The sequence below is a fragment of the Martes martes genome (assembly GCF_963455335.1).
Source record: "Martes martes genome assembly, chromosome: 7".
NCBI classification, from domain to species: domain Eukaryota; kingdom Metazoa; phylum Chordata; class Mammalia; order Carnivora; family Mustelidae; genus Martes; species Martes martes.
Window position 1 is genome coordinate 117,283,488 of NC_137894.1, and position 14,860 is coordinate 117,298,347.

The 14,860-nt window shown below is 50.5% G+C and overlaps 1 protein-coding gene across 4 annotated transcripts in view; it reads left to right on the forward strand.

Moving 5' to 3' along the window:
• Positions 1-14,860, forward strand: part of FOXN3 (forkhead box N3) — a 391,874-nt gene that overhangs the window by 169,105 nt on the left and 207,909 nt on the right. For 3 of the 4 annotated variants that reach the window (XM_080807758.1, XM_080807757.1, XM_080807759.1), the window contains exon 3: positions 4,496-5,052. In XM_080807758.1, coding sequence (XP_080663884.1) covers positions 4,510-5,052 — 543 coding nt within the window. In that variant the 5' untranslated portion in view covers positions 4,496-4,509. Of the gene's footprint in view, positions 1-649; positions 784-4,495; positions 5,053-14,860 lie in introns of those variants that run through there. The other variant, XM_080807756.1, reaches the window with a different exon arrangement.

Below are 14,860 nucleotides of genomic sequence, written 5' to 3' on the forward strand. Positions count from 1 at the left end.
GGAGCGTTCCGGCGACACGTTGCCAGCGGCACAGCGCCGGCCCGCCCGCGTGGCCGGAGCCTGGGGAAGGGGCAGGCCGCGCGCCGCCCGCCCGCCAGCCCCGCCGCCCACTGTCGCGGCCGCCCCGGGTCGCGGGGGCCCGCGCCGGTCACCCCCGCCCCGCGGCGCAGCGGGAGGCGAGTCCGCGCGGCCCAGGCCGGCCCGGCCCCGGCTGTGTCCCCCGGGAAGCGCCCGGGCACGGCGCGCGGGGTCGATCTCGGCGAGGGGCGCGCGGGCAGGGGCCGCCCCGGCGGGTCCGCACCCGGGGCAGCCGGCGGCCCGGCCCACGTTTTCCCTCTCTCCGGCTCCCTCCGCCCCCTCCGCTCCGTCCCTCCCCTCCGCGCCCCTCCCTCCCCGCGCTTCCCCTCCTCCTGCCTGGTCATGTGTCGCCTTTTTTTGTTTGCAGTGGAAACAATTTCTCGCTGCTCGGCGCGCCCCGGCCCGACGCGCCGCGGCGGAGGCGAGCGGGAGGCGGGACGGGGCGGGGAGAGCGGCGGGGCCGGCGGGAGGACGCGCGGCGCGCCCGGCGGACGCCGCAGGTCCCATGCCGCGCCGCGACCCCCGCGCCCCTGCCGCCCGCGCCCGCGGCCGCCCCCCGCCGCCCGCCGCCCCGGGCTCGCCGCGCCGCACCCGCGCGTCCTTAGCCGGGCCACCAAGCGATGCCCGCTGGGCGCCCGCGAAACTTTGTGGGCTCCCGCTGAAGGGCTGCGGTGCCCCCGCGGCCCCGCTCCCCGCTCCGGCCAGGTGAGTTTGCTCCCCGCTCCCGCTGGCGCCCCGGTGGGGTTGGGGTGACTCGGGGCGGGGGCGCTCGTCCGAGGCCGTCTTGGAGGCGACCTCGCCGCTCACGGCAGACGAGGGACTCCGCAGTTTCTGGGGGGAGGGCTCGGGCTGGGGGGCCCGGCCGGGCGGGGAGACGGCAGCCCCCGAGCGGGGAAGTTGCCCGGTCCGAAGAGTTTCCTGCCCCGACGTGCGGGCTGTTTCCCGGTGCCTCGATTTCCAAAAGACGCCCGAAAGGAGCAGAGTTGGTATTGTCCGCGGAGGACGGGATCCCCGCCGTTCCGGGCCGGGGGAGGGGGTGCCGCTCAAGGGGAGACCCCAAGATGAGAAACAGGCTCCTAACAAAGATGCCTCCTCCCCCCAGACTGTGCGGGCTTGGCACCGGCAGTGAGCGTCTCCCGAGACCCCCGAGGCCCGACCCTTCCTTACCCCGGCTCTCTAGGAAACCCTCCTTGGGCCCTGGAGAAGTTGGGGGGACGGCGGGCTTTTATTGATGTGTTTTTAAGGCTCGCCGCGGTGCGGCCAATAAAAGGTTTATGACATCTGACCGGCAGTGAAGGTATGCGAGCTACCAATTGCCCAGTATACCGGGAGCAGAGCAGTTTCCTCGTTGCCTGGCAACGCCGCTGATTGACGCGGGACGCAGCCAATCGCCGCTCCCGCAGGTCCCCTTGAAATGTTTTTGACAAGTACAGTAGACGGGAGTGGAGCGCGTGCGTGCGCGCGCGCGCGCGCGGAGGCGGGGGTTACCCGGCCCCTCCAAACTCGCGACTGCTTTGCTCGGCTTGGAGAGGATTTCTTAACTTTTCAAAGTTCACTTCGAACATCTGTTCAAAGCTGGGCCAGTAATGTGTTTGTCAGTTATTTGGAAACCTTCAGATAGTGGGCAAGAAATGCAGCTTTCCTGCTGCATTTTCTCCCTTGGAAAGCAAATAAGATAACAAAACACAGCAAATCATACAAAAATAGAAAGAGGGTGTGTGGTTGTGTGTGTGTGGAATGTAACCAATAGCAAACCGAAAAGTTGTAAGGAGGTCACTAGTGAGTAACTATTTGCGTATCTGGTGGAGCAACCTTATTGTGGTAGCAGATTAAAAATGTTTGCCTAACTGCAGACTCACATGATCCGGATTCTCGCTCGCTCGCTCGCTCTCTTTCCCCCCCCCCCCCCCCTCTAAAATAGGAGGAAAAAAAGATTTGGCAAATTATGTAGTTAGAGTATAATAATGGAAAACTCCTCAGCAGTGGTTTCTGGGAACTGTTTTTTAAAATGGAACTGTAGTGATCAGCAGCTCTTGATACCGTTGCTGCGAAAATGCTGGATTTATAGGGTTGCAGTTTACAGTTGGACAGCATGAGGGGACAGAAACACAAAGCAGACAGATGATTCCTAGGTAGCGGATCCCCGTCACCCTCTTTTCTCCACAGTGCCATTTTTCTAGTAAGACCATACTGCTGGCAATGTTTGTTTAAAACAAAAGAAAACATGGGGTATCGTGTGTTAGTTCCTTTGGGAAGCTTCTGACAAATAAGCAAATTGAAAAGAAAGAGCAGCATGTTGTCATAGCAACAGTGCAATTAAATTACTTTACTGTCAGCCATGATATAATTTTCCTGTTTGGAAGCTCGGGAGACATAAAACTTTCATCTGGAGCTGAAGTTGACTTCGGTGCCTGGAGTATTTCGTTCCGCTTTGAACTCTACTCTGTGGATATTCCTGGTTTTCAGAAACTTAGGGTTTCGTGATGGGATCTGGGCACACTGGGAGGGAGACAAGCCTAGCTTTGATTTGTTCATAAAAATGGTAAAAACGTTACCAGGCGGGGCTTCTGTCATACCCCCAAACCTAAAGATACAAGCTTATTCTTTAAATTGTGTCCTGTGCTAGTCAGGTTAGGTTCTTTGTTGACGGAAAGAAGTCCCTGTGGCTGAAACTGGAAGTTTTCTGTCCTTGGAGCTGGGCATCTCTCAGCAGCTCCGGAAAGCTTCCTCCCGCCTTCTGCCCGCAGGTTCTGTGTGGGGACCTTGTGATGGAGGGAGGGTGCTGGAGTTTTCAGGCACCCTTGGCTGGCCGTTGGGTGTCTCATATTATGCTTTCTAGAATCCCATTCCAGAGCTTCCCCAGCTGAAGCAGTTACTTTCAGCGCACTGTTAATGCGCATTTGGAGCCTTAGAATGATCATGTCTGCTTTTGTGTTCATTCTGTTTTTCTAGAGAGATGGCTTGATCTTCTTACTCAGGGGGAGAAAATAAAACAGACATGCTTCTTAAACCAAGCCCATCGTGTGAGCGCTGCGAGCGGACAGTGGGAGACCTCTTTCATTATCTTTACTGTTCTTTCTGTCTTACATTGAGTACTCGAGGGTTGAATATGCTTTGTATCTATCGGGGTCATTCTGTTTGTGGACTTGCCACGTCCTCATTTTCTTTTCTCATCAGAAGTTGTACTCCCTGTTCTAGGTCATTGATAAAAATGGGGGTGGCATGGGGGGTGCAGAATAGAATTCTGTAGTGATTTTTGTTGCATTTACCTTCCAGTTTAAGCTGCAGGTTGCTCCTCTGACTTTTTTCACCAATTCTAATTTCAGTTAATGGCTTGTCTTCACAGTCCCATTGATTGGTGCGGTGCCCGAAGTTACTCAGTTTTTCATCTGGGGTGTAGTGTCCCAATAATTGAATGTACTTTTTCCTCTAGTTCCAACCCACAGACTTCCTTGTTTACCACTCTCTAGACTTGCCAGCTGTGATTAAAGTTGCAGAGTTTGGGGCCATTGCTTGTGGAGGAAAGATACAGTCAGATATAAAACACTACCAATCAGTGCATGCTGTGGTCAGAATGTTAATTCTGGGACGGTTGTCATGGTTTTCATGTGGAGACAGCTGAACTTAATCTGAAACACCTGGCCTTAAACTTGCAGGTATTTTGCAGTGGGGGAGGGGAGGGAAGGATAAACCCTGAGGCCTAGAACCCCAAGTGACCAGAGTGTGGGGCATGGCATTTACTTTGTAGTGTTTATCGTGAGGCTTGAAAGAATTCTTACCTGTATATACATTAGTATTCTTTTTTTTTTTTTAAGATTTTATTTATTTGACAGAGATCACAAGTAGGCAGAGAGGCAGGCAGAGAGACAGGGGGAAGCAGGGTCCCTTCCGAGCAGAGAGCCCTATGGGGGGCTCGATCCCAGGACCCTGAGATCATGACCCGAGTTGAAGGCAGAGGCTCAACCCACTGAGCCACCCAGGTGCCCCTATGCATTCATATTCTGAGGAGAAACTGAGGCACCAAGAAATAACTGATTATTCCCAGTGGGGCACAGTGATAATATAATGGTGATGTGAATCTGGGATGAAAGCTTTGTAGAGTTCCCCATTCTTTTTGTGATGCATTTGCATATTAAAGATACTGTAAATAGTTCCAGTCTCCTTGTATTGAAGAGGTGGCAGAGTCACAGGGCTACACTCCATGGACTGCTTTTACTTTATTAGTGGTGGAGTGGTGGGGTGGCAGCTCTGTTGTCCTCAGCTTGGCGGCAGGAGATGCTGTTCCCAGGGGCATGGGGTCCATAGAAGTGGTGGGGGTTGGCGGGGGGGAGGTGGACCCAAAAGAATTAGGAGGGCACAGCTGCCTCTCTGTTTTGGGTTTCCCCAACTCATCTTTTCTTTGTACTCTGTTCACCAGGAGCCTTCACATAAATGGGTCCCGTCATGCCTCCCAGTAAGAAGCCAGAAAGCTCAGGAATTCACGTCTCCAGTGGGCTGAGTCAGTGTTACCGGGGCGGTGGTTTCTCCAAGGCCCTGCAGGAGGACGATGACCTCGACTTCTCTCTGCCTGACATCCGATTAGAAGAGGGGGCCATGGAAGATGAGGAGCTGACCAATTTGAACTGGCTTCATGAGAGCAAGAACTTGCTGAAGAGCTTCGGGGAGTCGGTCCTCAGGAGTGTCAGCCCTGTCCAGGACCTGGACGATGACACCCCTCCATCCCCTGCCCACTCTGACATGCCCTACGATGCCAGGCAGAACCCCAACTGCAAACCCCCCTACTCCTTCAGCTGCCTCATATTTATGGCCATCGAGGACTCTCCAACCAAGCGCCTGCCAGTAAAGGATATCTACAACTGGATCTTGGAACATTTTCCATATTTTGCAAACGCACCTACCGGGTGGAAAAACTCAGTGAGACATAATTTGTCTTTGAATAAGTGTTTTAAGAAAGTGGACAAGGAGAGGAGTCAGGTAAGCCCGTAAGCCCTTTGGGTCTGGAACTCACGTTTTTCTTTTTAAAAAATGTGTCCTTTCTCCCCATGAAAAAACAATGTTGAGGGATGTAAATTCACCACACCAAAGGGCGCAGTTATAATTGAGTAATTTTTTTCATTCATTTGGTGGCAGAGAACTTCCTTTGCCTTCAACATGGTCATTGGACAGTCTTTCTGGTGTTCATGCTGGATTGAGGGTTTCCCACTGTGGTATCTGAACATAATCACAAAACGGTGGTTCACACACTTGATTGGTTCTTGGGATCATCGCTCAATGTGGATGGGTCCTTTTGGATTTGCAGTACAGACACAGGTCCATGTTCCAAGGACAGCCATTAACTCTGGGGTATGTATATATACATTGGAGGAAAATTGCCACCTGGGACAAGAGAAAAATGGCATTTCTTTTCTAAGTGTTAACTTGGAGAGGGGCAGCCTCTCCAGCATTCTAGAATAAATGGACAGTAATGGGCATTGGGAGGTGGCCAAACAGTACACTCCCAGACCGGACAAAGACGTGGATTGCCGAGGTGACTCCGATAAAATCAGGCGTACACGTTAGTGATAACTTCAAAACAACGGGTATGAAAAATTGGGGTAAAGTTCCCTTTAGAGGTGGGCTTCCAAGAGATTGAGTTTTGACTGTATGGTCTTAGTCCTGGTTTCCTGGTCTGCTGAAGCGAGAGAGTTTCTATAATATCCTGGTAGGAACAGTAGAGAGAGGGTTGACTGGCAGGGCTGGAACGCAGAGCTGCGGTCTGACTTTGGAGTTCTGCAAAGTTAACAGCTGCATTTGGGACGTAAGCTGGGAAATGTTCTCACCCCAGAGTTGTCGCATTATTCCTGTATGTTTCAGCCAGGGTTTTCATGGTAGTGACATTTCGGTGTATAGCTGGGAGATCTGCTTTTGCCCCTTCTTGAAGTTCGGCTGTGGCACCACTGGCTGTGCAGTGTTCGGGCCTTTCCTTCTCCAGAAACATGGTCCTGTTTGCAGTAAATCCTGAGCTGGAGAAAACTCTGCTCGTCTTGGGTGTGGAAGAGTATGAATCAGGAAGGGGTGATGCCATATATCTCCTTGCTGCAGCTGGACACATTTTTCTGCAAATGCTGTTCCCGTGGAGTTTATGTTCAAGATGGGAAGTGGGCGTGCCGGGTTTGAGGAGGGGGCTTGCCTGGGAACACTGGCAAAGATGTGGACACTCAGGAGCTTTACCTTTGACTGCTGGGGCAGGTGATGCCTGGGTCTGGTGTGCACATGCAAATAGACCGCACGCCTGTATTTTTCCCTAAGTGTGACATTTGTGGGGCGCTGCCGCTGTCCCCGGGTGTCCACCGCTCTCTTTCCTCCCCTCCACCTTGCCGAAGGAGCATGAGGAGACCGACCTTGTACTTGGCTCTGTTGACTGCTTTACCATTCTTCTTTGAACTTAAAGAGAGTTTACTGCAACCCCGTCAAGATCCAAGTCCGTGCTATTAAACGTTTCTGTATAACTGGGTCTTTATGGTTAGGAGAGGAAGATCTTAGAAAGCAACTCCAGGATGAGAAGACAGTGAAGAAAATGCTGTCCAGGTTCCTCAGAGCCGCATATCCCCGAGAAAGCAACGAACAGCACGTTCAGTTTGGCGTGAACCTGTCCTGCGTGTCACCACCCGCCTGGCTCCGTGTTTGCCCCGAGGCCAGCACACAGAAAAGTAACAGAGCAAATGCTCACTCTAAACCATTCAACAAAGCAGCTCCGCAGTGTGCAATGAGACTCGGGCGGAACCCCCCCTCCCCCGAGTGACAGGTGTGTTGGGCAGGGTGTGCGTGTGAATGAAGGCACTCAGGCCGGCTTGCCATCTCCCCCTTGTGTGCCCCCAGGCCCCGCTCTGGGAGTCCACTTTTCCAGGGGTGACGGTTGTCCTGTGGAAGGGGAATGGCTTTAAGGATTTGAGATTGTTAATCTTAGGAAATGGGGTTTCTGGCTTCCTAGCCGTGCCGACCTGTGTTGACGTGTTTCTGATCAGATGCCAGTCAGTGTTGTCGTTGGGAATTTGTTCCCATTGTTTGTGATTTTACGAGAACAGAGCCCAGGGTGTGAGTTTTCCCCCTTTTCTCCTTCTTTCTTGGGTTACTCCCACCTCTTTCCAGGGTGCCTGTGCTGGCCCCTCCATTTGGGGTTTCTCCTCTGGCTAGCTGAGGAAAGGGGAAGGCATTCTCCCCGACCCTTTGCTCAGTGAAAGCCTCTTTGGCTGTACAGGTATGCTTGTCCCCCCACCCCGGCCGGGGATTTTACTTGCCGGTAGCTTCCACATTGAGGTTGGGCCACTGTGCAGCGACCAAGCACCCCCGAATGTTGGTGAGAAATATGTGTCCGTTGAAGGGGGAGAATGGAAGGCTTGCACGTTGTAGTCACGTTTTTTTTTTTTTCTTCTAAAAGTGTGGAACACAGTTTTAAGCTCAACATAACTGAGATTGCAGGATCCGGTGTGGTCCTTATCCTTGCGGGCTTGGAACACGTCCCCTGCTGGATACCTGCCTGCCTGGGATGTGGGAGAGGGATCTTACAAGACTGCACCAGCAAACCCCGGGGCACCACCATGAACATTTCTGGCTCCCTACCTGGAGATGCTCATTCAGTCGGTTTGAGGTGGGTTGGGGCCGATTGGTGGTTCTGATAAGCTCCATGGGTGTTTCTGACTTGCAGCCAGATTTGAGACTCCCTGAACTACATGCCCTCTTGGGTTCTTTCCAAAGTTGAGATTTCATCGGGAACATCTCATGAGTGAGTAAGTTGGGGAGAATAGACAGTTTTACTTCTGTTTCTCTCTCTCTCTTTTTTAAAGATTTTATTTATTTGATAGAGACACACAGCAAGAGAAGGAACACAAACAGGGGGAGTGGGAGAGGGAGAAGCAGGCTTCCTGCTGAGCAGGGAGCCCAGTGCCCATCTCGATCCCAGGACCCTGGGATCATGACCTGAGCTGAAGGCAGACGCTTAACAACTGAGCCACCCAGGTGCCCCTACATTTTATCTAAGACTTAGATACATGAAGACTTAAAAGGGATTGTGAAAGATAGAATTTTTTTAATTTTGTAATCCTAGAGAAATTCAGACACACATGAAGAGAGAGTAGTGTGATGACTCCCTCTCACCCCCGTTGCCCACAACCAGCTCCAAAGTTTGCAAGTTTCGAAGCAGATCCAGATCTCATGTCCTTTTTTTTTTTTTTTAACTTTTTAATTTTAATTTTAATTTTTTTTCCCCATGTTCTTTTACCTCCCATGTGCGGAAGAAAAATCACCAGGTTTTATATCAGCTCAAGTCCAGCATCTCCCTGAACAAAGCAAACACTTCCTTGGTCTCACCTAATATCAGATCCGTATTTGGAGATCTCTGAGGATTTATAGAATGTTTGATTGAATTGGGATCCAAACGTGGTTTATGCTGTGCAGTTGGCTGTTAGGTGCCTGGCGTCTGTTTTCCTGGACGGCAGCCTCGGCCGCTCCCCTTTCCAGTGCCCTTCCTCGTTAGAGACCCATCCGGTGTGCTCTGGAGTGGCCCATGTTCCAGCAGCTTCATGGCGATTTCATTTAGCATGTTCTTCTATCCCCTTGTATTTCTGTGAAATGGAAGTAAGGCTGGATCAGGTTTGGTCGCCCCACCTCTCCAAAATGCTTTATAGACCATTCTCCCGTGTTCTCATGTGAGGCAGGCTGGTGGCCCCTCCTGGGGATGCCGAGTGTCAGCTGTGGGCTCACGTGGGGTTGGCTGTTTCCACCTGTGCGGAGTTTTCCACCAGCAGTGGCTGGACCTTTGCCTGAATCAATCACAGGAGAGTTTCAAAGTCTGAGAATAAGTTTTATACCCCATAAATACAAATCATGGTTAAGACTGTAAGATGAGCCCGTGCTAACCTCTCTGAGTACTTGTAAAGGAGAAGTAAAGTGCCATTCCCTTTTAGACTGGATTATAACAGTTTGGGTATGTGTGTTTCTATTTCTGTGCCTTCTCTTTACTTCTTACCAGTTTAATGAAAAATGTTGTTGCAAGAGGGTTTATCAAAGAAACACTGTACAAAAGTATATTTATTGGGGCGCCTGGGTGGGTCAGTCCTTAAGCGTCTGCCTTTGGCTGGGGTCATGATCCCAGGATGCTGGGATTGAGCCCGGCATCTGGCTCTTGCTCAGCGGGAAGCCTGCTTCTCCCTCTCCCACTCCCCCCTACTTGTGTTCCCTCTCTTGCTGTGTCTCTCTTTAAAAAAAAAATCTTAAAAAAAAAAGTATGTTGGGGCACCTGGGTGGCTCAGTGGGTTAAAGCCTCTGCCTTTGGCTCAGGTCATGATTCCAGGGTCCTGGGATCGAGCCCCGCATCGGGCTCTCTGCTCAGTGGGGAGCCTGCTTCCCCCTGTCTCTCTGCCTGCCTCTCTGCCTACTTGTGATCTGTGTCTCTCAAATAAATAAATAAAAACAAAAGTATGTTTCTTATATCCAGAGCTATGTTTTTTTTTTTTTAATTTTTATTTTTTTAGTATTCTCTGTGTGCAGCAGGGGGCTCGAACCCACAACCCCGAGATTCAGAGTCGCACGCTTTTCCGACTTAGCCAGCCAGGTGCCCCCTGGACTGAGTGCTTTAAATACAGTTTTAGCTTATTAATATGGGCATCTTGTCTTGTTTGAAAGAGGAGGGGATTAGAAGCCTGGCTACCTGGTTCTAGCTTTGATGCTGGTGCTAAGCTGTCTCGGCTCTCACGTAGAAGCAGGAATTTGTAATGGCCGGGCTTCTTCATTGGGGTCTTTGGCTATCAGAGGCTCTGCAGACAGCCTGAAATTATTGACCGTGTACCCCGTGATTCTGCGTGATGGTTATTCCTGGAGGATCCCAAGATTTTGTTCATTTGATAAAAAATGAATGAACAAGTAGAACGTCTGACTCAGGAGAAGGGAAAAGCCACCTGTATTTTGTAGTAATAGTAACAGACATAATGTGGAAGCACCTTCTTTGAACCCTCCATATGCAATACCCCACTTCCTCACAGTCCTGTGAGGTAGGTCCTATTTTCCTTTTGCAAATAGGTGAGGAGTTAAGCTCAGAGCGGTTAAGGAACTCGCCGGAGGTCACCAAGCTGGTAAGCAGGAGAATAGGAATTCACCTTCGCTCCCTCCAGTTTTGAAGGGCCTTCTGCTTAAATTAACCCGGGTGCTCGATTACACCTCGGTAGACAGGCTGTTGCAGATGATCTCTACATGACTTATAGGGAACTAAAGTAACACCAGTAAACCCAGAATTTACTTTGAGGGTGCAGGGTAGAGAAAGAAATACAGAGAATCTTTTTGTGCCGTTGAGATGGGGCCAGATTCTGTCTTTGTCAGCAAACGGGAAGAGAGCTGTGGCATCTGTACGAAGCCTACCACTGCCCTCTCGGCTTCCTGCTTCCAGGATCCGTTCCAGGCCCCCTCCACTCATCTGGCCCAAGACCAGAGTCCCTTCTCTGTGCATAGACACTGTTCACACAAGCTCTCCCTTCCAATTCCCAGGTCCCTTGATGTTTCGCTTCTCCATCCAGGTAGATGAGATTCTTTCTCAAAGGCAGATTGGAAAATGATCCCTTCCATGGCGGGACACCCCCATATGCACTGTTGCCTCTAATCCGCCCTCCACTTTGGTAGTGTCAACACCATATCAGGAGCCTTTCCCTTTCCCGTGATACCAGTCAGTGTACCCGTTCCAGTGATGGTCATTTTAGGAAGAAGAGATGACTTCTTTTATATTGGATAAGGGGTGCCCTTTGAAGGACTGAGTAGTCTGGTTTTGGTGGGGAAGGTCCTAAAAATCAGGGTACTGTGGGATCGGGGGGCACGCGGAAAATGTGTAAGTTTCTTCGTATGGGCTGCCTCTTGCTCACCAGTGCATACTGCCTAGCACGCGGCTTTCTCTTGTCTGTGCTAAAGGTAGACTTTGTTGCCTTAGAAGGTTGAAACCTTTTCATGGTGTCCCAGCGCCTGAAGTAAATAAACGTAACCCCATGTCGCCTGCCCTGGAAGAGGGAGCATTTAGTACCAGCATCCGGTCATTCCAAGAAGCCTGACCACCCTTGGCCACGCTTTCCCACCGATCCCAGCACTCTGCTTCTTCCCGATTCTTCCAGATACTAGATGCGTTGGCGGGGGTGGGGGAAATGCATTTCGGTTGTCCCAATCTTGCTGGCTGTTCATTGTCCGCTCATTCGCTCATTCAAAAGACTTCTTAAAATATCCATTATTGTCGGTTCCTACTCTACTCAATACACCAAGTGCTGGAAGGATGCAGATTTGAATGTGCGGCTGGTGGTCCAGTGAGCCACTCCCTCCCACCCCCCACCCCCTTTCCTCCTGGCTCCTGGAACTTACCAGCAGAAGTCCTTCCTTCCTCCCTGTCCCCTCCTTTTGCTTATCTGTTTCCTGTTTCTCACATCATTCCTTTCTGGCCCTTCTGTTTCAAAAATGCACTGCTTTCTCAGGTCCTCCCACAGCGACTGCTGTTACTGACCTCGCTAAGGAGCCCTACGAGTCTTCTGGAAAGCTCGGTTCTTCTGGACTCGAGGGCCCCACTGGTGGCCAATAGCTCTCCCCATGAACCGTTCAAAAAATGTCGTGTTTTCTTTGGTAGGGCTTCCTGGTACCTGGTAGGTGTATGGGGTGCTTCTTCATTGAAGCACTGCCTGGATATCCAAGCAACAAGAAATTGCTCTCAGAACCTCCCCCCGTTGAGCTGAAGAGGCTTTGGGATTTCCCTTTGAAATCACTTTCGCTGCAGGATAATTCTCTGCAGTAAATAATATGGGAAGTTGGCACACTGACCTCCTATTTGAAAGTCATAGGTTTTGCTTCTTTCATAAATAATGATGGGTTGTTTGGATTAATCCATACTCTCTCTCTTTCAGAGCCCTTGGTCATCTTAATGCTGTTAAGTTTTGGCAAGATGATGGCAGGTCTTAGATTTTATAGAAAATTCCCCATCTTCCCAGTGGACATTTTTGCACTTGAAACAGATGACTGTGTATTTTTAAAAGGCTAATGTAGTGTTTGTTTTGATGATACTGTGGTTTATTAGGCAGGTCTTTTGTTTATGAAATTCGGTTTTATGGTTGCCTTAGAGTACCTTATTCCCATTCCCCACTCTTGTCACTTTTAATATTTGCTGCTTGTCTCAGTGAATACATCTGCATAGCCCTGTGAGGGATAATCGTTTGGCTGCATTTGGTTTAACATGGGCCTGAAGTTACTGTCAGAACTTCCCAGATGGTTCCGTGGAGTGCCTCCGTGTTAGTAGGTCATCAGTATCTCTTTACCTGTGATTTCAGGAAAACCAGGGTCCTCTCCTTATTAATTTGTTCAGTAGAATTATTTGGTAACATGAAAGGTTAAGTTAAAAAGCGAGATTTGGTTCTTGCCTTTTGGGAGCTTGATTGCAGGGAAACGGGAGCCATAATAAAAAATGAAGAAGAAGAAACCAGCACAGGTATGGGAAGCGTGCCAGGTCAGTGAGGTGACAGGTGTCGTTTGAGGTCAGAAAGCTTCTCTTCCAAAATAGGTCATGTGGGTACTCTTCATGGGGGGGAAGCACTCGACTAAATTCAGAAAGCATTCTTCTGTGTGGGAATGAGCACGGGACCTCCAAGGATGGATAAGGTAGGATGAGGTTTGACTCTATATTCTAGAAAATCCAAGCAACAGTGAATTAAACACACTACAAGGGGATTAGTCTGCCGCATAGAATAAGTCTTGAGGAGCTGGGCAGAGACCCACATCCCATCTCTCTTTCTGCTCTGCTGTTCCTGGGCAGTGCTGGTTTCCATTCTCAGAGGCTTCTCGTGGTTGGAGGTGGCATCAGCTAGCATGTTCTCCATGTAGGAAGTAGGAAGGGGTGTGCAGGGAAGGACCCAAGGTGGGGGTCCCACTGATGTAGCAGTTTTTTGTTTTTTTTTTTAATTTTTATTTATTTATTTGACAGAGAGAACACAAGCAGGCGGAGTAGCAGGCTCCCCACTGAGCAGGGATCAAGCCTGGGCTTGATCCCAGGACCCTGGGGACCCAGGCTCCCCACTGAGCAGGGATCAAGCCTGGGCTTGATCCCAGGACCCTGGGGTCATGACCTGAGCAGAAGGCACTCGCTTAACCAACTAGCCATCTAGGCACCTCTGAGTTAGCAGCTTTAAGCAGCTTTTTTGGAAACCCCACGGTCTGCTTTCATCTCATTGGCTGTCCTCTGGTCACGTGACTGCAAAGCAGGCTAAGAAAGGTAGTCTTGTGGCTGGGCCCACTGCAGTCCCAAGTAAAACGTTGCTTGTGTTGCTAAGCAAGCGTGGGATTTTCTGTCACTGAGGTCTAGAGGAGATGAATGTTGCCGGACCCAAGGGATGTGTTGGAACAGTGTCAGGGAAGAGGAAGGGAGACGGGTGGTCAGGGAGGTTATGTAAGTAAGAATAAGGAGTCTAGGACAGCAAGGGGGAAACTTTAAATTGCTCTGGTAACTTAACTAAAGCAGTGACGCTGACCCATTTTTTTTTTTTTTTTTAAACATGGCAGTTAACCAAGGTTTTGCTTCAAGATATTCTGGTTAAATTGCATTTAATATTTTCAAAAGCAATAGCTTGATAGAGGTGAAGATGTAGTCTGTGCCAACTATGATAAGAAAAGCAAGGAAATGTAAGGTTGAAGATAGCACTGCAAAGTTGTTTTTGCAATAATAACCTGCCAGTTTGCTGTGTGAGGTTACAGAGCCTTCCAAGAACGGGATGAAGTCTTTGATGTGTGTGCGTGCATGCGCGCACGGGCGTGTGAACTCAGCAGGAGACCAGTCAGTACAGGCGGAGAGATTGTGCTGCTTCCCAGGGGAGAGGCTCTCCAGTGACCCCTTGGTCTCGTCCTCTTGTCCCCACAGGATAGGTGGGGTTCCGCTCTGTGCCCGGTGGGCTCGAGTTCAGGCTTGCCTTCCATTTGCTGGGGCTCCGTGAAATGCCTCGCAGAGGCTGTGTCTGTACTCCTCTAGGGACAGGACCAAGAAGTGATTTAACTAATGTCACTAGACAGAAAACAGTCAGCTAGCAGGACATTTGTACACTTTGTTTTTAGGAGGGAAAAAAAAAGAAGGCCAAGTCACATGAGCGCTACTCCCATCGTGGCTCTGGTTGGTGGCGGGGGGGGGGGGGGGGGAGGCGGGAAGCATCTGGGGTCTCCTGAAATCAGAGTACAGCAGTGCAGCCCAGAGCAGCGCCCTGCGAAGTATTCTGAGAATACTGCATGGGATGCCCAGTTCTTTCCAGTGTCTTCCACAGACGCCATCATGAAAAGTGAGAACCTGTGTCCGTAGCCTTGATTCCGAGACCCTGCAGAAGCCTTAGTTTGCAAAGTAAAAATTAGACTCAGCGTTTGCCAAAAAAGTAGCTTAGTCCTTTTGGAAGCATTTTTAGCAGTGATCATTCATGCCACACATATATGGGGAGTGCCAGGCACAGTTTGGGTGCTGAGGCTGTAGTGGTGACCTGTTATAGTTAATTACCCATCTGTTCTAGACTGTCCATAGGGCAGGAAGAAGGGGAGGGGGATGTCCATGTTAAACAGTAAGTCCATACATGGACACCTGGGTAAGAGATCAGATAGTGATACACACAATGAAGATACAACAGGGTAATGTGCTGGAGAGGGGTGGGGAGGAGAGCAGGAGGCTTCCTGGAGGTGCTGTTGGGCCATGCTTTAAATGGCAAGAGGGGTGCTGCAAAGATTGGAACAGAGAGCACAGCAGGTGCAGAGGCCCTGAGGTAGC